This window comes from Neolamprologus multifasciatus, chromosome 4, assembly GCF_963576455.1.
Source record: "Neolamprologus multifasciatus chromosome 4, fNeoMul1.2, whole genome shotgun sequence".
Taxonomy (NCBI): domain Eukaryota; kingdom Metazoa; phylum Chordata; class Actinopteri; order Cichliformes; family Cichlidae; genus Neolamprologus; species Neolamprologus multifasciatus.
This window is the reverse complement of record NC_140442.1, coordinates 17,458,293-17,480,291: the sequence shown is the minus strand read 5'-3', so window position 1 is coordinate 17,480,291 and position 21,999 is coordinate 17,458,293. Positions and strand designations below refer to the sequence as shown.

At 40.9% G+C, this 21,999-nt stretch overlaps 1 protein-coding gene across 4 annotated transcripts; it reads left to right on the top strand.

Annotated features, from left to right (window-relative positions):
• The first annotated feature begins 938 nt into the window (after positions 1–938).
• On the top strand, positions 939–21,955 carry rhot1a (ras homolog family member T1a). 4 transcript variants are annotated; one of them, XM_085156873.1, is made up of 20 exons: positions 939–1,346; positions 5,440–5,498; positions 5,603–5,684; positions 5,952–5,992; positions 6,084–6,137; positions 6,799–6,851; positions 7,167–7,275; positions 8,382–8,483; positions 9,466–9,564; positions 9,778–9,886; positions 10,035–10,155; positions 10,298–10,382; positions 10,525–10,670; positions 10,799–10,899; positions 12,270–12,400; positions 13,083–13,166; positions 13,325–13,447; positions 13,526–13,728; positions 15,031–15,153; positions 20,875–21,955. In XM_085156873.1, the coding sequence occupies exons 1-20, from the start codon at positions 1,310–1,312 to the stop codon at positions 20,990–20,992; spliced, it is 1,980 nt and encodes a 659-aa protein (XP_085012999.1). In that variant the 5' UTR covers positions 939–1,309; the 3' UTR covers positions 20,993–21,955. The 4 variants fall into 4 exon arrangements, 3 of the variants coding, with proteins under 3 accessions (XP_085012999.1, XP_085012998.1, XP_085013000.1); XM_085156872.1 differs by having other exon boundaries at positions 5,949–5,992; XR_014873696.1 differs by lacking the exon at positions 15,031–15,153 and adding an exon at positions 16,117–19,790 and having other exon boundaries at positions 940–1,346; positions 5,949–5,992.
• The last annotated feature ends 44 nt before the right edge of the window (positions 21,956–21,999 follow it).

Here is a 21,999-nt window from a genome sequence, read left to right as displayed (position 1 = left end):
AATGGTGCTAATGAATCAAGATTATGTCACAATATCACAGCTTTTTAAATTAATGCCATTTTGGTGTTTGCTCTGTCTTGTTCCTCAATTAGTTTTGCTTTTTTATTTTTTATTTTCTCATGCTGCCTTTAGGGGTCGCCAAAGCGGACCATCTGCATCCATCTCTGTCACACCAACTATGTGCATGTCTTCCTTCACTACATCCATCCAATGAAAATTTGAATATGAGCTCGAAAACACAATAACGTTTATAAAACATTATTTGACTTGATGCTTCCATAAACACAGCAAACATACAGAAAATAAAATTAGAAATCAAACCGAATCCATGAATTTAACCTGGTAAAGGCCCGTGTCTGTATGGATTCTGTTCAGGTTTTCTGGCTTACTCCCACAGTCCAGAGCCATGCATGTTAGATTAACTGGTATCAAAAAATTGACCCTAGCTGTGAGTGTGTGCATGTGTCTCTCAGTCCTGCGATAAACTGGTGACCTGTCCAAGACAGCTGGAACAGGCTCCAGCCCAATTACAACCCTGAATATGGAAGAACATGGATGGACGGAAAACCTCAGCACTGATATAACAGGCTGCCTGACAGAAACTACGATGCCTTGGCATGAAAACACTTCATCCAGCTTTGTCCATATATCCTGTTTTGGGGGAAATTACTAGCTGAGCTGTTTAACGTGTGAAGCTGTCCACAAAAGGTAAGAAAGGGTCAGTGCCATAATAGATATTATAATAGATATTATTATAAAGCAGTCATCTTATCAACCAAATAAAACCAAATATATTGTTTGCTGCTTGTTTTAGTAAAGTTTTAATTTTTAATATTTTATTTGGACACGCAGGAGACGCCAAATCATTGCACTTCCACGTTTTAAATCCAGGAAGCAGCATAGAGTGTTTTCTTCTCATTTTTTAAAATTTCTGGTGCGCGTTTTGTCCTGTCTAGCTTGCCGTAGATACCCGGTCTTGTAGGTCGGGCATGCCCGTGAACCATCCCCTGCGAAATCCTCTGCCAGCGCCTTCAAGAGAGCGATTAACGTTCGCTTACAGAGATATGTGACACATACTGCATTTAACGTTGTCTTTCTGTCCAGCGGATAAGCAATAAGTCCAGCAGAAGCGTGCGGAAAATTGCGAGCAGGACCCGAAAAGTGTCCGTCCGTTTTGTCCTACAAAGGCGCGGAGTGTTTGACAGCGGCAGGGCCCAACGGTAGTTAACTGCCTGAGAAGGAGGACGGCATCCAGAGGTCTACATGAAACAATAAAGACGGTCCTCTGTGCAGGAAAACAAGTGCCAACATGAGGAAAGACGTGAGGATACTCCTTGTAGGGGAGCGTAAGTAGCAACTTCTTTAATCTTCACTAGCTAATATGCTAGTAGCTACAGCTACTTTCTATCAGTTACATATCGTGTGATGAGCTGTGAGAGTCAGCGGAATAGCTTCATTATCCCACAGAGCTTGATAATCACACACTTCGACTGGTCCTGTTATTAGAATAAATAGCAGGCTTTGTTTATGTCGAGCGGTCATAGCCAAATCATTATCACATGGTGCATGACAGCTGCCTCATCAGGGCTTACATGCACTGCACTGCTCGGCTCGCTGCTTCTTATTTGAAGGGAAAATGTGAGCCAAACAGTCCAGTTTGGAGTATGGACATCACTATAACTATTTTATGTTGATATCTGTAGAAAATGTTTGTGTACCATTTTTGTGGCTTGTGAGTCATTCTCAAAGTATGTGTAATGGGATTCAGGGAGAGTCTGAAACCATGCATGCACAAACAGAACAATTACAAGTCAGTTAGGGTGGTTTATTTAACAAATTATTGTAGTATTTGTTAACACGATAGTGATCTGAAGGCAAACCTCTGTATGTTCTAAAGAGTCCTAAAACAGAATATCAATACTACAGATTAGATGTGATACAAGTATTTGTACTTTTTTAAAAAAAAACTACAGTTGCTTTAATTGGTTAATTACTGTAATTTGGCTTATCTGAGTCAATCGATGAGGATTTAGGAGGATGTAAACTGAGTTTATTAACTAAAGTCCTCTTAATTGGGATACAGCCTTGGTAAGCAAAGCAGAGAAGTAATTAAGTGGTAATAAACACCCCCAGATATCGCAGGGTATAATAAATATGTGAATCATGATTTTTTTTTTTGCGCGTTTTTAATTGTATTTTTGTGGGTGACATATTCTGATAGTTCTGTATTATTATTATTATTATTATTATTATTATTATTATTATTATTATTATTAAGTGATTGAAGGGCTATTGTGCCGATTAGATGGTGTAAGAGTTTTGAGTTGTGACAAAGATCACAGGAATTCAAAGTGAAGTTAAGGTCATTCTGTGGTATAAAAAGTTTTATTGGCTTAAGATAACATAACACATGATAAGATAAGGTATGAAATACTTTATTCATTTCAAAAATTGGGAAGTTCTTGTTGAAATGAAACAGTCTATAGTAAAATAGTTTGAATAAACAGAATAAATATTTAAGCTTGTTTAAAAATACAGGAAGCATAAAGAAATTTCACATAAAAACTACACAAGAGAAGGAGGGTGAAAGAATCTAAACGCACTGCTATTACAAAATTTTTTATCTCTTACTAAAAAATTATTAACATCTATGTAGTACAATGAAGCAAAATATCTTATTTAATAAGTTAAAATAAAATATAGTTTAATACATTTAGCAAGAAAAAAACTACAGCAAATGAAAATAATGTTCACTGTTTGTCAAATGTTATTTCTTTGTCTTGTAAAATGGTTCATGTAAACTACTTGAAGCCCAAAGTGATCTCCTCACTTTACTCATTTTTTTGGACTCAGAGCTTCAGAACCGGGAAGCTTGAAGCAGAAGATATTACATAAATCATCCATCCATCTATTTTTCTTCTCCTTAAATAATCCAGGTTCACCTTTGGGTTGGAGCCTATCACAACATACATTGGACAGCTTGGCACACTGGCTGCTCATCTATCACAGTCTTTAAATAAATGATTTGAACTTTTATTTTGAAGAGCTGCTTGTTGACCGATTGTGCCAGTTTTACATGGCAGAGGATATTACGGGTAAACAGCTGCATGTTTACAGATCCTGACCTTTTCAACGACTTTGAAATGACCTGTAAAGCCAGCATGTCCCACCCTGCGTGTTTCACTGGGTCTGTTTGTTCTCTTTTGAGCACACATGTCGACAGTACTATTTATGTTCAAGTTGTGGCTCTTCAGGATGGCACACATTGCTACTTTAGGAGAGTTAGTGCTTAAGGAGGTGCAGCCAGAAAGCTACGTGCCAGCCTGTGTGTTATGAAGTTCAGGTTGTGAGATTAACTGTGAACACACCGAGAGGCAAATGGCAGGGAAACGCAGGGCTGCAGTTTCAAATAATTGCAATTGACTGTTAACGTCTATAAAAATGAACAAATATAAAAAATATCCTGTCACAGGAATCAGCAGTGATGTCAGAGAAGTGGTAGCTTTGTCCAACTCACGATTCAAAAGTAAGTTTGCTGGAAAAAAGCAAATCACCACATTTCCAAAGCTGTAAAACGCTCATGTTTCAGGGTGTTTTGGCTTCATTTATTGCATTGTGTGATTCAACTAATCGTTCAGTCAACACATCATTTCACTCCCAGATCTAGAGTTTGAGGTTTTTCTTGATAAATACTGCCTGTATTAACAAAATGGCAATGGCCACGTCCTGTGTGTGAGACAGATCATGTTGTTGTCGGCTGTTTACCTTGATTGTTATACATTTATTTTTTATTTTTTGTAAATCTGGAGCCTATCCAGCGATCATGGGGCGAGAGGTGGAGCAGACTCTGGACAAGTCTTCAGTGCATCACAGGGCTAACACAGAGAGACAGACAATAACAACTTAGAATCAACAATTACCTTAACCCCACTAACTGCATGTCTCGGACTGTGGTAGGAAGCCAAAGTACTCAGAGAGAACACACACATGGGGAGAAAATACAAACTCCATACAGAAAGGCTCCGGCCAGATTAACATACATGGAGTTGAACTCAGGAGTAGGGCTGTTCGATATAATGATATATATCGGATGACGATATAAAAACGTCTATCGTTTCATTTTACGCTATCGTTTGTTTCGTGGTGTCGCAAAATAAACTGTTTACAGCAATATTTTTTCATTATTTTGATGGTCACTGGAGTGGCTATATTAATTTCTTAAAGTTCTCTTTTTCTCTTACATTTAATATAACCACACTACAGACAGACAAGTGTTTGTTTTTATGCATTGTCGTTAGCAACAACGATGGTAAAACCACCGCGTGTCCGCTTGTTCCACATAAACCTTTCACAATAAAGCTCAAGATCCTGTTAAGACTTTTCAAAATAAACCGAATCACATGAAAGATGCAGATTATTTATGGATGAAAAGTAAAAAAGAGCTGTCGGGTGCTAAAAAATAGACCTTAGACTCAAACGTTAGAACAGGCTTTTCCCCGCAGCACGTTGTGTAATAAATACTCACAAAGAAAACGGCAGCCGTTACAACTTATGTCTAAAAATGTATCGTTTCATGCATCGGTTAAAACACTCGACTCCAGGTATGCGACGCGCAGCTGGAAACACTTCACGCAAGTCGAGCTGCCCGAGATTCACAGAATTTACAGAAAATGTTACATTTTTGTGATTTATATCGTTATCAGACGATAGATGTCTTAATATCGGGATATGAGATTTTGGTCATATCGCAGAGCCCTACTCAGGAGTGTTTTTTTGCTGTGAGGCAACAGTGTGGACCACCACACCTTAATATCTTAAATACTACTAAATCTACACTAATTTGAGTTTAAAATACTCATTTACATGACTTTACTTTCAACAATTTGCTACACGTCAGACACTTTAACCCTCACATTCATATCAATAAGTGTCTTTCACCCTCAGTTAATAGTGTACAGTCGTAATGGATCAGTATATTATGATGGTTCTGTAAGTGCATGCTTTAGTTGGATGAAGAAGAAGGTGCTACCTTTGAACCTGTATTGATTTAACCGTACCATTAACAATAAACCTCTGTTGATTTGATGGTTAGGGTTTGTTATTAGATTTTGCAAATTCCTTAAGTTTAAAGTAAAGAAAGCTCTGATAATTACAGGTTTAATCATTTCTGGATGTTTTATTCACATAACAGTGTAGCTCTTTGACCTGCCTTTCCAGTGCAGGCCTATTTGCAGACTGCGTTACCGCTCGATGTTCTGGATTCACTGGATGGTGGCCTTTAGTGAGCGCTCAGCTGTGATCGGTGGCACTTGGCTGCAGCTCTTCAGCTGCTCTTATCTGTTCCTGTCATTTCACACATCACCCAGATCTGTCATGAAAATGGCAGAGTTTTTGCATGTTAATGACCCTGTTCTATCTTTTTCTTGTTGTGCTCTACAGCTAAGGTGGGGAAGACGTCCCTGATTATGTCTTTAGTCAGTGAGGAGTTTCCAGATGAGGTATGTGTGATGAAGCACTGTGGTTATGATTAAAAGCCTCCTTTTGAGTGTTCACTGTTGACTGTCATTTTATCATTGTTTGACATCATTGTCCTGTTTTCCAGGTTCCACTCCGAGCTGAAGAGATCACCATCCCAGCTGATGTCACCCCGGAGAGGGTGCCCACACACATTGTGGACTACTCAGGTATCTCCCCCTCTACACACAGTCTTTCAAACTGAAACAAGAACAGTGTAGCTAATAAAAAGAAGCCCATTCAAATCCTTCCGGTACAAGGAAGTATTGAATGTTCAGCTGACATCATTTTGTGCGTGGCTGCAGCTCTTATCTGTTCCACTGGGTTTCAAGATGTAGGTCATGAGAAGTGTCTCCATTTTTATTTGAGAAAACCAAAGTGACCACAAGAGGTGTTAGGTAACATAATACTGTACTAATTTTCCTTTTGCACAGAAGCAGAGCAATCAGATGAGCAGCTGTATCAGGAAATATCCAAGGTCGGTGTTATTTCATTCTTGCTTTGCCCTGTTTGTGCTGCATATTGTTGATGTGTGCTTCATAAGGTAATGTTGCTTTTTCTCTTCTTAGGCTAATGTGATCTGCATAGTTTACTCAGTCAACAACAAGAAGTCGATTGAGAAGGTGAGTCTGGTGTCAGTGTACTTATGTTTCATATTACGACATAAGTTGGTTTCTTTGTAAGAAGTTGTCAAAAGCTGGTTGCTGTTATTATTTTACTGTCCATAAACAATCTTTAATGTTATCTTGGGGTGACACCAGAGAAGAGTAATGGATGTAGTGAAGGAGGACATGCAGTGGTTGGTGTGACAGGGTGAGATGAAGGCGGTCGATCTGCTGTGGTGTCCCCTTAAGGGAGAAGCCAAAAGTTATTTACACTAAAGCTCACATTCATCCTTTCACACACACACAAATAAAGCTGTTTTAGAATCAGAATACTTCATTAATCCCATTTGAGATATGCAGCACTACCTCCTGAGCCAGCAACAACTCCAATACCATTAAACACCACGGTGGTCACTGGCATCCCTCATAATAAAAGTCAGATCATATTTCACCAGTTAAAAGCTTTTAATGTGACACTGCGGCAGAAATGTTTGATTTGCACTTCCAGTAGCTTTTACTGGGATGGTTGCCATAGACACAGACTGAATTACTCTGCAAATATATTGCAGTACTTTCATCAGACTGGGTTACCTTTGTTATTCGGTTTGGCCAGGCATTTATTTAAATGAAAACCTTTGTGTTGGTGCTGCATGTTTGTCATTGTGCGTTCCTTCTCTAGGTGACGAGCCACTGGATTCCTCTCATAAACGACAGAACGGACAAAGACAGCAGGTGTGTACGTCAGCTACGGTTGTTTTTATCATCAGCTCATCTACCGACCGTTTTCTTACTTAACTTATTCAGTGTTTTGTCTATACAGTGTCAAAAATTGTAGTTAAATTTTTCTCCTCTTCCAACCAGAATAAACATGTTTACAGTATTTTTTATTTTTTTTTAAATGAGGCTGGAAAATCCTTCCCTTTAGATATCTGCAACCAACTGCTGATTTTAAAGCAATGATTAAAACACATGATCTAATTAGCTTTAGTCTGATTTTCTGTTGATTGGCTGATTGTTGCTGCTCTCTAATAAATGGCTTCACTGCAGGGTGCCATTGATTCTTGTGGGGAACAAGTCAGACCTGGTGGAGCACAGCAGCATGGAGACCATTCTGCCAATCATGAACCAATACCAGGATATTGAGACGTGTGTAGAGGTAAAGCAAAAGTGATACAAACAGACACACACACACTTGGACTCATAACTATGATTGGGTCTATTGAGGCTGTTTGGAGGTCCCACTCAGTTAAATGTCAAAGTCTGATGAAACTGTTGAGAGCAGTGAAACTGCAAATAAAGTTTAAAAGGCTGATTGAAAATCCAATACTGGCAGAGTGTGTCAGAGTGAGACAACCTGTGTGGAGGACAGATTGACCCCCAGCTGCTCTTAGAGTGCAATCCAGATCCTGACTGCACATACACTCTGAGACCTGAATAGATTTATATTACCGCGCTCCGGGGCCACGGCCTGCTGACTGACTGAATGTGCCATGAGGCTCGGCTGTCATGGAGTGAGGGAATGGGAATCTGCCTCCCTCTGCATTTATTCAAATTTCCCTCTGCAGCCTGCGACGGCTCGGTCCTGCCCTTCTGAGCTGGCTTAGTTACGAGGTTAAAAGAGGGACGCATGGTGGACGTGAGGGACAGCACATACACAGTGGGAACAGACTGGGGTTAGTCACTCTGCTATGAGAAATATGTGATCCTGTGAGGTACTTAGATTTCAGATATAACTGTGTCAAAAATAAAAGCAGCAGCACAGTTTAAAGTACAGTCTTTATGAAGCTTTTTAGAAAATCATGTTTAAGATAAAAGTCTGCATTTACTCTGAGATTTACTGAGATGTTTTTAAGGGGAAATGATCAGAATTATTTGGACAGTAAGCTGCATTTTAAGTCAGTTTTTTATATGGACTGCAGTACCCAGTATAATGTTCAGAATCTCCTTAAGTCAGAACTGTGTTGTGCCCGAGTTCAGTATTACCTACTTCATGCATTCAGCTCTTTTTCTATTCATTTATTTTTTGTTTATTGAAACCATTCATAACAACATGGTAACCTGAGCTGCACAGTGGAGCAGTGGTTAGCACTGCTGCCTCACGGTTAGGGCTCTGGGTTCAAACCTCCGGCTAATGAAAAGCATGTTCTGTCAGCCATGTTTTCGTCATACCCATCATACTCTTGGAGAAGAGATTCTCAATCTCAAGAGTTTCACTTCCTGGTAAATAAAAGTTTAAAATAAGGCGGCCTGTTTTTCTCTCAGTGCTCTGCAAAAAACCTGAAGAATATCTCCGAGCTGTTCTACTACGCCCAGAAGGCCGTTCTCCACCCAACAGGACCCCTGTACTGCCCAGAGGAGAAGGAGGTGGGTTCTGACTTGTTGAACACAGGTAGCTTTAATGGAAATGTTGGTTTGTAGCTTTCAGAAACCTGGTGGAGTTCATACAGGTTTGCCTGCTTTAGGCCTAGAGACAGGACAGCGACTATCAGCCAACCAGTGGTTACTAGGGAAAAGATGTGTGTGTTCCCCCACTGGTTGCAAATGGTTGCTGGCAGTTGCTGTGAAAGTGTTAAAGTCCCATTCACACAGGCTTAGAGACCGGTGCTAACCTCTGGTCTCTAGGGAAACCAGAGAGTGGCTTATGGAAGTTGCTTGCGTGAAATTGGTTGCAAAGGGAAATACAGTGCTGCACTGAAACCTCCTTGTGACTGCTTTGCCACCGTTGCCAGTAGTTTACATTGGAGATGTCGACTTGTCTGAAAACCCTTCAAGTGGCAGTGAAACTGTGAAAAGGGAAACGAGACTGCTCACCTTTCAAGTAAAAGCTGAACCTTTTGAAATGTGTCCGCTGCAGCGGTAAGGCACAGCTCAGAGTTCAACTAATAGTTTAAACTACCGCTCAGCCAGTAGTGAGTGCGTGTTTGCAGATAAAACAGCATCTTCTGTGGAAACTATGGGCAGCTGTGTCAATCTGCTGGCAATCAATCGCAAGGAAGTTTTAAGAGCATCCTCTTTGTGACCGATTTCAGCTGGCAACAAGTAGCAACCACTCAAGAGCAGACTAGAAAAGATTTTTCACTAGCGGCCGGAGGGTGTCGGGGATACACCGACCAGGCTGTAGGTCTGAGACGGCATTATCCTTTGATTACACTCGCAATAAAATCTGCAACTGTGCAAGAATCACCTAAATCTGTTCTTCATGTATTTTATCCTCACTGTGGCCTGTTTTTCTGTTAGAGAGAGATCAAGAGTAAAGCTAAGGAAATAAGAAAAGCAGATTTAAATCTTGGTGCATCACAGAAGTGTATTTTGTCTCCTAAAAAATTGTATTTCTCCTGTATTACAGCTGAAGCCTTCATGCATTAAGGCTTTAACAAGAATATTTAAAATCTCTGACCTGGACAATGACGGCACCCTTAATGACAGCGAGCTCAACTTCTTTCAGGTAATGTTTTCCTTTTTAATAACATCAGCGTCTGTTGGTTAGATTGTGAGTACTGAGACGGTTTAAGGTTCAGTGTTGGTCTGTTTCTTTATGAGGAAAACAACCTGTAACGGGTTTAGGGAGATGGGCTTTGACATGAAACAGTGTGCTCATAACAACACATGTCACAGCAGCAGCATCTGAAAACTGCATATATGTTGTGTATGCATATAGAGAACATGCTTCAATACACCACTGGCACCCCAGGCGTTAGAGGACGTAAAGAACGTGGTCAGAAGAAACATGATGGATGGAGTAAAAGACAACGGGCTCACGCTCAAAGGTCGGACACTGCCCGCTCTTCCTTTGTTTTTATGTGTTTCTTATACTTAGTGGCTTTGTGACCATAATTCGTACTGTCTGAATCACTTTTCTGAGTGTTCACCCTCTCTCTCAAATTGTGTCCACTTTTTTTCTTTTTTTAATTGCAGGCTTCCTCTTCCTGCACACCCTCTTCATACAGCGAGGTCGGCACGAGACCACATGGACCGTGCTGAGGAGGTTCGGTTATGACGACGACCTGGAGCTCACGCAGGAGTACCTGTTCCCCCTGTGAGTGCAGATTAGTTTGCATGTCACTTTGAGGGGTGTTCAATTTAAAGCAAGAAGTGGAGAAAAAAGCAGGTACCTGAATAAAACCAGAAAGCTGCAAATTCACCAAAACGTATGTTTTTGTTCCTTCTCTTTATACCAGGATAAAGATCCCTCCAGACTGCACCACGGAGCTTAACCACAACGCTTACCTCTTTCTTCAGAGTGTCTTTGACAAGCATGACAAAGTGAGTGGTCATGTTTGTTTTGTTTGTTGGTTTGTTTTTTCCCTTAGCACTTTTTCCATATTTACGACTAGATTTCAGCAAGATGAACCTTTCTGTGCTCAGTTAGTTGAATTTGTGTGTGTTTATCTCTGCGGTCTTCCAGGACAGAGACTGTGCGCTGTCGGCAGAGGAGGTGAAAGACTTGTTTAAAGTGTTTCCCTACATGCCCTGGGGTCCAGATGTAAACAACACAGTTTGCACTAATGAACAGGGATGGCTCACATACCAGGGATACCTCTCCCAGTGGACGTGAGTGTGTATATTGTTACGCATCTGTTTTAACTCCATGCACCCTAAAAAACTTCATGCTGGGACAGATTAACAGGCACTTCTCAGTCATGTAAAATCTTCTCACTTCTCTTCCTTTCCTTTGGTAGGCTAACAACATATCTGGATGTGCAGCGTAGTTTGGAGTACTTGGGTTACCTCGGCTACTCTATCATCTATGAGCAGGAATCCCAAGCGGCTGCAATTACAGGTAGGTAGAGGTGGAAAGTAACAAAGTACAGATACTTTGTTACTGTACTTAAGTACAATTTTCAGGTATTTGTGTTTTACCTGAGTAGTTTTTTTTTAGTTTTTTTTTTTTTTTTTTTTTACTCCCAACATTTTTAAATAAATATCTGTATATCTGTCTTTACATTTTCAAAACAGGCTCATTACTTTTGGTTTTAACGCATTTGAGTTAATATTTTGTTGCTGCGAACCTCCACGTTTGAGCCTAAACAGAAACGCATTAAAGGCAGTCCTGTTTGTTTATTAATCAGCAGAGGATGTCTCAATAAAAAGAGATGACGCGTGCCAAAGTCAGGGGTTAAAAGTGAGAGGGTGTTTTTATTGAATTATGTATTTATCGCCACAACACTGGAACGACTCCAGGTGTCTGTAAGTTGTGGTTGCGCTGCTTCGCATCTAGCTAGCTCTGCTGATGAGGGAGAATAAAAGGAGTGGCAGTGTTTTTATCGCCTCAACAAACATCAGCAAAATCACATATAGGGTCTGTACATATGACATTTTTTTTTTTAATTATTATTGAAAAACATGCTGCAAATCAAACTGAGGTAGACTGTGCTTTTTAAAGGTTGCATGAAAATCCTCTGCAGGTTAGTGCAGGATAAACAGTTTGCAGTACTGTGATGGATTTAGAGTTAAGTATAGCCTGTGACTGCTGCACAGTGGCTGTGGAGTCATAGTCGGAGTTGTTACATCAAGTGTAGCAGAGATTCATTCATGATTTTCAGCTGATGATGCTGAGATCCATTGACTGAATTCCACCTTCATACCAACTTTATGCAGTCCAATATAAAGACAGCATAAGCAGTGTACTGTCAGTGTAGAGGATGGAAATCAGCCAGGACAACTCATGAAACATCTGCTGACATCTGGTTGAATTCAGTTGTGTCCATCCACAAAGAGCAGCAGGTCAGCTGATCACAGCCTGTACACTAAGAAAATTTACCGCAGCGCACAGTAGAAATCGTTGAGTTTTGATCCATTACAACTGATTTTAGGGATCCTGCTGAAACCACTTTATCCCCTGATTGTGCTCATTTTCCTGTTTTGAAGCAAAGTCACCAAATTGTTTATTTTCCTTTTTTTCTTTTTCTTTTCCAAGCTGAGTATAATTAAATTGTATTCGCATGTATGTTATTTCATCATTATGTTAAAATAGCACAAGGGTCAGTTCACAAAAAAGAAACCTCCAAAGAGCTCATTTTACTTACATTGAGTACATTTCAGAGCTGGTTAAGTACAGAACTTAAGTACAGAATGTCTGTACTTTTACCAGCTTTGTATATTACTAATTGTATTATAAAGCTACAAGAAAAATGTTTCCTGTTCCTTCAGTGACCCGTAACAAGCGCATTGACCTGCAGAAGAAGCAAACCCAGCGCAGCGTCTTCCGCTGCAACGTTTTAGGAGCACGGGGCAGCGGGAAGAGCGGCTTCCTCCAAGCATTTCTCGGCAGGAACCTGCAGGTCAGTGGAAATCATTAACAGAAAGCCAGTTAAACTTTATAAAACATGCTAATTCTGCAGCTATCGCAACTGTTTCCGATATCTACAAAATAAAGTGGGATGTATGAAGTGAATATAGGTACAGATCTTATAAATGGTGAGTAATTTAAAAAAAAAAAAAAAAAAGGTTAATTTTGAGGACTTTTACTTTAACTTGTCAGCATTTAAGGATAATGGTCACTATGAAGCCTAAATTCTAACCAATGCAAAGCTCGTAATTAAGCCTTTTTTTTCCTACCCTGTCTACATGGAGCACATCACAGGAGGACTTGGAGCTCTCAGTTGATTTTGCTTACAGATCCAGTGTTGAATGTGAACTCTGTTTCACTTTCAACACTGGATCAACATTTTATTATCATCATCATCTGTCACTGATTGATGGATGGCACTCAAGAGTCACACATGCACAGTTTGACTCTGAATTGGATAAGAGGAAGAGACTGGATGGATGGTTCTGTGCTTTCCTCCACAGCTTGGATCCCTAATAACATTTTGCCGTTCTTAATGAGATTATATTCATAATCAAAATAATCAAAAATTAACTACATAATGTAAAATAAAGAATTTTTTCCCCTAAATTAAATAAATAAATGAATAAAACAATAGTCTTGACGGGCGACACTGGCTTTGCTTTCCTCCACAGCGACAGAGGCGGATTAGAGAAGAGCACAAGTCCTTCTATGCCATCAGCACGACTTACGTTTACGGTCAGGAGAAGTACCTGCTGGTAAGATCCATTTACTCTGAGGAGTCATCAGCTGCTCGCTGGATTACTGTTACATAATCTGAGTGCTTTACTGAGTTTCAGCATTACAAATGTTAATCCCTCCGTCTGCACCCTCTGTTGCTCCGTCCCTGCTCCCTGCCCTGCCTGCTCACTACAAGCTCCACGAGGTGATGCCGGATTTTGACTTCCTGACGGAGACGGACTTGGCCTGCGATGTGGTCTGCCTGGTGTACGACGTCAACAATCCTCGCTCATTTGAGTACTGCGCAAAAGTGTACAAGGTGTGTAAACTGAGAGCGTCTTATCAGGCCTTATTTTAAAAGTCTTGCCTCCTGACACGGAGTTCTTGTGTTTGGCAGCAATACTTCATAGACAGCAAGACGCCGTGTGTGATGATAGCCGCCAAGTCGGACCTGCACGAGGTGCGGCAGCACTACAGCCTGTCGCCGCATGACTTCTGCCGGAAACACAAGCTCCACCCACCCCAGCCTTTCACCTGCAGCACGAACGAAGCACCCAGCAAAGACATCTACACTAGACTCACCACCATGGCTATGTACCCGTAAGAATTAAAATTCAGCTACAGTCTTCACTGTTTCTTTCCCACTTGTACTTCTTTTACTTCTCTCTTGGGTGATTTTATGACATTTAGCACTCAGTGATGTTAGGAAAATAAATACTAGCCACCTTCAATGTATTGTGTAGCACTGAAACTTTACAGTTTGGACCTTAACCCAATGATTTTTGCAATCATTCGATCACACCGGTCAGTACACGAAGACTTGACACTCTGAAATACACTGCAGCCAGTTCTTTAATTTATGGGCCCTGCAGGGTGTCCTAAGTCCTCAAAGCTCTCTGAGCAGATTGGATTTCAGTAGCTTAATTAATTGGCACTTAACGGATGTGCCCGTTAAAGCTCATTGTAGCAGTCCACAAATCCTATTGGCTAAAATCTGAAATCATTGGATCTGCTGCACTCTAGAGCATTAGTCTCAGTAGATTTAAGCAGAAGTGCTTACTGAAAGGCGACTTTCTGCTGAGAGCCAGAGAGTAGACTGCTCCGGCGACTTATAGTTAACTCAGTTATTAGATGAAATAGAATAAAGTCTGAGCTTTAAACTCAGCGCTGTGTTGATTTTTACTTTGATTTTAATCGTACAGCGCTTGGTAATTGTAGCATTATCATGCATGCTGTGTGGTCAACTCTCAGACTTCCTGTGCAACTCTACAAAACTGCCCGGATCTTCACTGTGTAGTGTAAATGTTGATAAGTTTATTGTGTCAAACAATAAGCTCCCATCACTCAGGCGTCATTAGTTTCTAAAGGTATTTAACAGTTACATTTTAATGCGTAGCAGGTTCAGTGCTTCAGCTGTCTCAGCAGTGAAGCTGCAGATAGTTTGTTTGGTCAGCTGAAACCACTGTGGCTGTCTGTTATTTACAGGTGACTGTGGTCTCTGAAAACTCGTATTGCATAAGCCACGTTTTTCTCTGGTTTTAGCTGCCTCTGAAATATCTAAAAGTAAACGCAGCTGACAAAAAGTCAGTCTGAGATTGTTTTAGTTGTGATGTCTGTTTTGTGGTTTTCCCTCCTTTCCTCTCGTTTTGTGTTACAGATATCAGTAATTCTATTCCATTGGATGAAAGTAAGAGTTTGAGGTAACCAACAGCAGTGCAGGTTTATATTAGGTTTCATATTACAGTGAAGGTCATGCTTTGATGTAGTTTAGCAGTTAAACAAACATAATTGCTTTTTATCTGTCAGGCTTTGGTCCCTCCTCCTGTGAGTGCGTGTCCTTCTGTGTTTGTGTGTGTGTTGGCGTGGTGGTGAATACACGCATTTCTGTGTATCTTTCTGCAGCCACGCCCGTCTCCGCTGCATGTGTGCCTGCAACAGGTGCACATATTGCCTCTGTCAGAACCTCCTCAAGTTGGAGCTACTGCGCAGCATTAAGGCCCAACTCTGCACGGTCGTGTTCAACAGGTTCATACACAAAATAAACTCTAGTGTTTAACATAGACTCATTCCTCCTCTCTGTCTCCGATCCTGGGGCTGGACCTCCACGATGGGACGCAGAGAGGCTTTACCCAAGCTCACTAACACTGGTGGTAGTGACAGCTCCTCTGCTTTCCCTCAGTGTTCCCCACTGGTCAGGTTTACACTGCATATCAACTGTAAGGAGAGGGGGACACCATTATTGGTTTTACGTTATGTTTAAATATTTCTGCTGATAAATTATTGGCTTTTCCTGCCACAGTTGGGTTATAGTACTCATACAGAGCAGGCTGTTCTCTGCTCAATTAGAAACACAGTGATGAAGTCGTTAGCAGTAGTAAAGTTAATAATAATATAGCTAACAGTTAATCTCTGTTATCAAATGATGATCGTGTTTCCCAGAGGTCATTGTTTCAGCTGAATAAGAGCTGAAGGTCTTTAAATCTTCTGCACCATGTGGGAAAATGCGTCCTCAGACTTTCTCAGGCAGGTCGTCAGGAATGCGTAGAGTTAGCAGCTGTAGCAATGACACAAATAAAAACCAGCTGCTTGACTGTCGATGCAGTTGTGGGTGGATTTTGTGCTATTCAGTGAAGTTTAAACTGTGACGTCAGTTTATCTCTATCAGCTGCAGAGAGATTCTGATGCTGCAGATGGTTCATTTCCTAAAATTCCAAAAGTTCTTTTTCCAACTTTAAAATCATAACACATTTGGAATGATATTACATCAATTTACATGCAGCATATTGACTATTCTCACATTCACTGACACAGGCCTGACACAACTGTCTGTAGACCCTAATGGCCTGCTGTCTTGGCTCAGGAGTTCTCTGAGTGAATGAATAAAAGCCTTGTTAAAAGCTCTTAAGCAGGAACTCTTTGCTTGTGATTTAGGACTGCTGGGAGTAACGTCCCTATAAATGATGTCAGATATCTCGCTTTCTGCTCCAGCTCCAGGCAGCCGAGCCGCTCTCTGTACAGTCTGACACGGCGAGCTGTGACGGTGCTGTGCCAGCTAACAAACAGCCTGGTAGCCAGGGAGGTACCTGTGTGACCGTGTTGCGATGCATGATGCCTGCACCACAAACTCTGCTCCTAATACTGACTCCCACACTAACGGGCAGTAAAAGAAACTTCAGCCCCAGATAACTGATCGCTTTATAATTGTGAATTTTATTTAAAACTAAAGAACAGAATTTTTATGTTGGCCTGAATTTTGAATGATAAAAAAGGAACTTTGATGATTCCAGGTGTGAATTAGAGCTTTTCTCCGAGTGACGTGTGCCCCCTCCTGTCCTGCAGTGGATATGCAGACAGTAAATTTGACTAACAGGCTTTGTGTGCACAAAATGAGAAACAACCAATTTCTTTGGTTTGTTTGTGGTTCAAAATGAAAACGTCATTGCTCTCTACATGTTTGCATGTTTGATTTCATTCACAGAGAAGTATGTTAAAAAGCACCTTTTGCCTGTTACATGTGTTTCCAGCTCCTCTTTCAGCTGTTTGATTATTTGTGACGTTTTCAGCCTCATTTTGTCTCCATTTCCATTCTTAACCTTGAAGTCTGCGCCCACAGGAGAGACATTAGCCTGAAAAGCATTGCTCTTAATGGGCGAAATAAAAACTAAACCAGTCTGTTTCTTGTCCTCCTGAAGGGTTAAGACTTGATGAACTGATGTTTGAAATCAAATGTGTTTAAATGATTGAATTTGATTGTTTTTGTTCTTCTCCAATTACTCGGTCATTTCATCCTGTTTTCCCCTCCTGTCTTCTATTTCCTGTCTTTGTGTTCTTCCTTCCACTCTGTAGGTGTTCACGCACACGTTTGTGGCTGCCCCTCGTCCTCTTCCTCTTGCATGTGTTCACTCTCTGCTAATCTGCATGGCTCACCTGTTCACTTCAGCCTCTGTACTTAAAGGCATGCCTCAGTCCTCTGTGAAATACTGCCATCTGCTGGCAGCTGGGGAAGGTTCTGCATCTGTCTGTACAGTGTAGTGAGCTTGGTGTTTGAATTTAATTGTGCAGGTTTGCTGAGCTACACTGCAGGTGTGAATGTGTTTAAATGTGTTTTGAGTGCGTGCGTTTCTAATTTTTGTAAATTATTGTTAGTCACTCAGGCAGGGCTAGATGAAGTGTTGCACTCAACAACTAACCCTTGTGTCGACATCGTCTCTGGGAGTTGTTATCAGTGACCTTAATCAGGCAGAGTTGAGGGCCTGACGACCTAAAATCTAACATTAAAGTAACATTTCCGGTCCGATTGATTACAAGCATCGAGATTAAGGTGCATTGAGCCAAAGTGCTCATTAAGATTAGAAATTAACTGAGTGACAAGTACAGACCATCCTTTATACTCTGTTGTTAAAGAATGTAACACGCCAAGAACACAAACTATCATTTTATTTGGTAACAAACTATACAGCTTGTTTATGGTGTGTGTGTGTGCTTTTGTTTGAGATATGAAATGAAAGTTGGTCAGGTATCGTTGTGGTTGTGTTCAAGCTTTTGTTTCAGAGTTGGTGTTTGGCCTACTTTTCGGACTCGGTGGAGCTGGGCGATACAGATGACTCTTTAGTATTTTTTCACATGCTCTCGTTTATCTTGTTGGTGCATTTTATTGTATCTCCTTCACTCTTATAAATAAAAACAGTTGTTTTGTTTTTTGTTTTTTAGAAAAGCAGAAATAACCAAAGTAACTACTTCACATCAGCTAAAAGGGAAAATCTATTTTGCTGAAAAAGTGTAGTTAATAGTTTTTACTGTTAATGAGGATATAATGTAATATAGAACCAAGTATATACAGTATGCACCACATATATGTGGCCATTTCCTCATTTTATGTAAAAACAGTTCCCACACATATAGTATTTTTCGACTTCAGTCTCCCTCGTGAATATTTCCGGGGTTTTTTTTCGTCTCCTGTGATTAAAGACTATATTTTTTAGTGCTGTTGGGTCAGACCAAACCTGACAATATTCTTTTTTAGCTCAAACAAGTGTTTAAAAAAATAAAAAAATAAAAAAAATGCAAATGTTTTTCTGAGCAACCAGGATATTAGGATGGCTGTAAATAGATTTTCTACCAGCAGCCGCCCACAGACTGTGTTTGCAGGCCTATTTATGTCAATGAGGTGATGGTCAGATAAGCTATAAAGATAGCTATCACCATTTCCTACTGATTCAGACTACAAAACCACAGTTGAAAAGTTTTTTTTAAGTAAATGCCTGCACAGACCAGCATCGTGTGACCGGACCGCAGGCACGGTGTAGAGTCCACACAAAAACAGAGTTTTGATGGAAATTTGGTAAAAGCAAATGACAGCAGTGCAGATGCAGACCCCGTGTAAACTCTAGTCTGTAAAGGACGTCCATCCTTCCTTTATTCGATGCCAGAAACAAAGGATAAACTCTTAGGGACAGAGTCTACATTTTATTTCTACAGCAACAACTATTGTTGTGCAATCACAACTACAGTTGCCTCACGGTGCTTTATATTTTAAGGTAAACCCTACAATGATACAAGAAAAAACGAGAAGACCCCAACAATCATATGACACCCAATGAGCTAGCGCTTTCGCAACAACGGGAAGGAAAAACTAGCTTTTAACAGGAAGAATCCTTATGCAGAACCAGGCTTGGTGAGGGACATCTATCTGCTGCGACCGGTCATGATGAGGAGAATGAGGATCTTCTTTAAAATTAAGTGCAGGAGACTTTGTTGCCCTGCAGGCAAAACACAGAGTAAGGTGCTTAACTGTCTTATACACTACAGCACATGAAAACATCCTTCCAGATTCCTCACGTGACAACATGCTGTCATTACTTTCACCTTGCTTCCTTGAAGAAGAGATTCTTCTGATAAGATGACAGCTTGAGGGCCTCGTGCAGGTTTCCTGCTGTGCAATACTTATTTGCATATATCCCGTAGCTATGGCAACTCAGTTAACAGGTAACTGTGCGTGTCGTGACGTGCTCCATGTTAATTACAATTATGAGAACCTGTGTAAGTGATTTCACTAAATGAATGAACAATGACTAAAGTATAAACACGTGTTAAAAAGAGATGTTGGTATATATTGTATGATGGTGTATGAATTATCTACCTAGCAACCAAGCAAACATCGTTTACTATGCCAACACCAATTTGTGTTTAAAACACGTTTACAGAAAGTTTTGATGTTCAGTAAACTGCACCTTTGGGTTTTATTTGTTTTATTTGTTTTTTTTTGTTTTTAATCCCCAGAAAGAAAGTGTTAGCTGGTTGTTAGGGAAAATGTTTCTCGTAGAAACCACTGCCGCCCCTGAAAACTTCCACTGCGTTGTGGAGGATGCTTGAACCGGGTTTCATGCTTTAATCACTAACTGAGCGGTTCTGGCTGTGATAAATGTGTTGATTGTTTAACAAATTCAAAGTACCTCCCTGCTTCACCTGCTGCATTTGACTCCTTTTGTGACTGTGTGAGAGGTTGCCTGGTTGGGTGGAGTTTGTGGGGTGGTGGTGAGGCAAGCTGCCTGCTGTCAGAGGAGGATTTCAGCCTGAAGCAGCAGGTTTCAGCCATCTCCATCGTGGAGGGGGGGTCCATCTTTTATGGAGGCCTCCGCTGAACCAGTAATTCCCCCACAAAGGTAACGACAGAAATCAGAGAGAGAGGGGATGTTTGATTTTTATACCCGTGGAAGGATGGGCGAACACTCCATGCATGTGACTGTATCTCATAATGGCAGCAGGTTTATCAGGTTTTGACCTATAAGAGTCATGTCGATATCTACTGCCAGAGGTGTTTTCCTCTTTTTTTTCAGTAGATGGAGCATGAGTCCGGCTTTTCTTTGGATCCTACGGGAGTAACAGGACATTTAAAGGGTTGAGTGGTGATCTGTCTGTCCCCAGATCAGCTTCTCAAATTTCTGATGAAGCTATACAATCAGTATATTATCTATACGGGGCACTTGGGCTACTCCCTTTCTCCTCCCTCCTCCCTCCTCCTCCTCCGTTGCTTTTACCTGTCATTGCAGGCTGCATAGTTCACCTTGTGTTTCCTTCCAGCTCAGTCTGTTGTTTTAGAAGTGTTAACGCAGTTCTATGAAGCTCAGGTGGTGTCATGTACACACATGCGCTTAATCTTAAAATAATGCGTTGCCTACCTCATTGTTGCCAACCTCATGGTGTGAGATTTATTTCACTCGACGCCTCATTTAAATTAAAGCGCTGTTTAGATCTATAGTCTGCATCAAAACTGTTCTCTGCCCTTTGTGAGAGGAGATGAAGCCAAATTATAGAGAAATTATCCAATCAGCAGCACTAAAAATACCAAATGTATTTAGCTTAGACACCACCTGGGCGCCATATAATTTTAACAATCCTTTAAGGTACATAGCAGGTACTTCTTTAAGACTCTGTTCTTTTCCTTTTTTACGTATCCCAAACTGAAACAAACAATGACAAGAGAAGGCATGTGTTTCTCTTTCACGCTGCCATGAGAGGATCCTCGGATTCGTCATTTGTGGTCAGGCTTTGGGAAGTTTTCACCCAGAGGGGGAAAACACATGACTTTGTTGTGTCATTTGGCAATTTCTCTCGTTGTGGTTTTACGAGCAGCAAAATGTGGCACTAGATTCGTCATTGTGTTTTAAGCTGCTCCCCTTTTCTGCTATTCATGTATTTTCCCAGCCTCTCACCTGCTCTCTGTGTGTTTCCTGCTTCTTCTCTCAGGCACATGGCTCAGGCAGACCTGAAGAACTCCACCTTTTGGCTGAGGGCGAGCGTTGGCGCCACAGTGTTTGCCGTGCTGGGCTTCGCCATGTACAGAGCGCTTCTCAAACAGCGGTGATCAGACAGAACCAGACTTCCCCTCTCTGGTCCTTCTGTTGACTCTGCCCCTTCTCCTCCCACCACTCATACCTGGGGAAAGAAAAGACTCACAAAGACTGCCTGACCCACCAGCCAGGCCTCATTTCTTGGTCACCATGAACAAACGTGCAGACTTATAGCTACCTTTTATATAAGGGAGTGTGGTGTCTTTCTCCTTCTTTATGTTTTGAAGAGGGGGGCAGGTTACGTTTGAAACATCACCTTGGTTTGTAAATGCTGGCGTCGTTTGGTCTGTTGGTTTAGTCTAGGTGAGATTAGACATGAGTAGTCAGCTGGTCCAGTCCTCTTTTTAATTCCCCCACCTCCTCAGGTCAGTATAATTAGATATTTGGACACCAGAGAGAGGCAGACATCCACAGATCCACCACAAAGGGACTTGAATCTGTTTATAGATATGTATATGCAGGTATTATGTATGTATTCCTTTAAAAAAACATTTTAGGATCAAAGCTAAAGCCAGAACAGGAGGCGATGGGACAAAGAGCGCTGCATCTAACACTAAAAAGGTCACGGATGCCGTGCACTTGTTTATTTTGTGTGTTTAATTTATTAACCTGTTTCTCTCTCGTCTGTTTTCCGAGTGCACCGCATGAAACTCTGGGATTTTTTTCTTTTTCATGTATTTTTGTATTTAGTATTATTGAAGCCATTTTCATGGTGAACGACTACCTGCTGTCTGTTTTTATTTTTGTTTTTCTGCCTTTTGAATAAAGCTTTTTTCCTCCTTATATTTTTATGAAGTAAGACGCACCGTTTAAACCAGGCATCATTATATTAACAGCTGTTCGCCCTTTTCCCCACTTTGAGTCTTGTCATTCTTCATCTTCGGCGTTTTTAATAACGACTTGTGCCGTACAGATGCTGGTGGAGAAGGACAAATGAAATGGTTTTAAATATCTGTAATAAATGACCTTTACACCCACTTATGTCACCGTGTGTGTGTTTGTGTGTCACTGAATAGAAGCA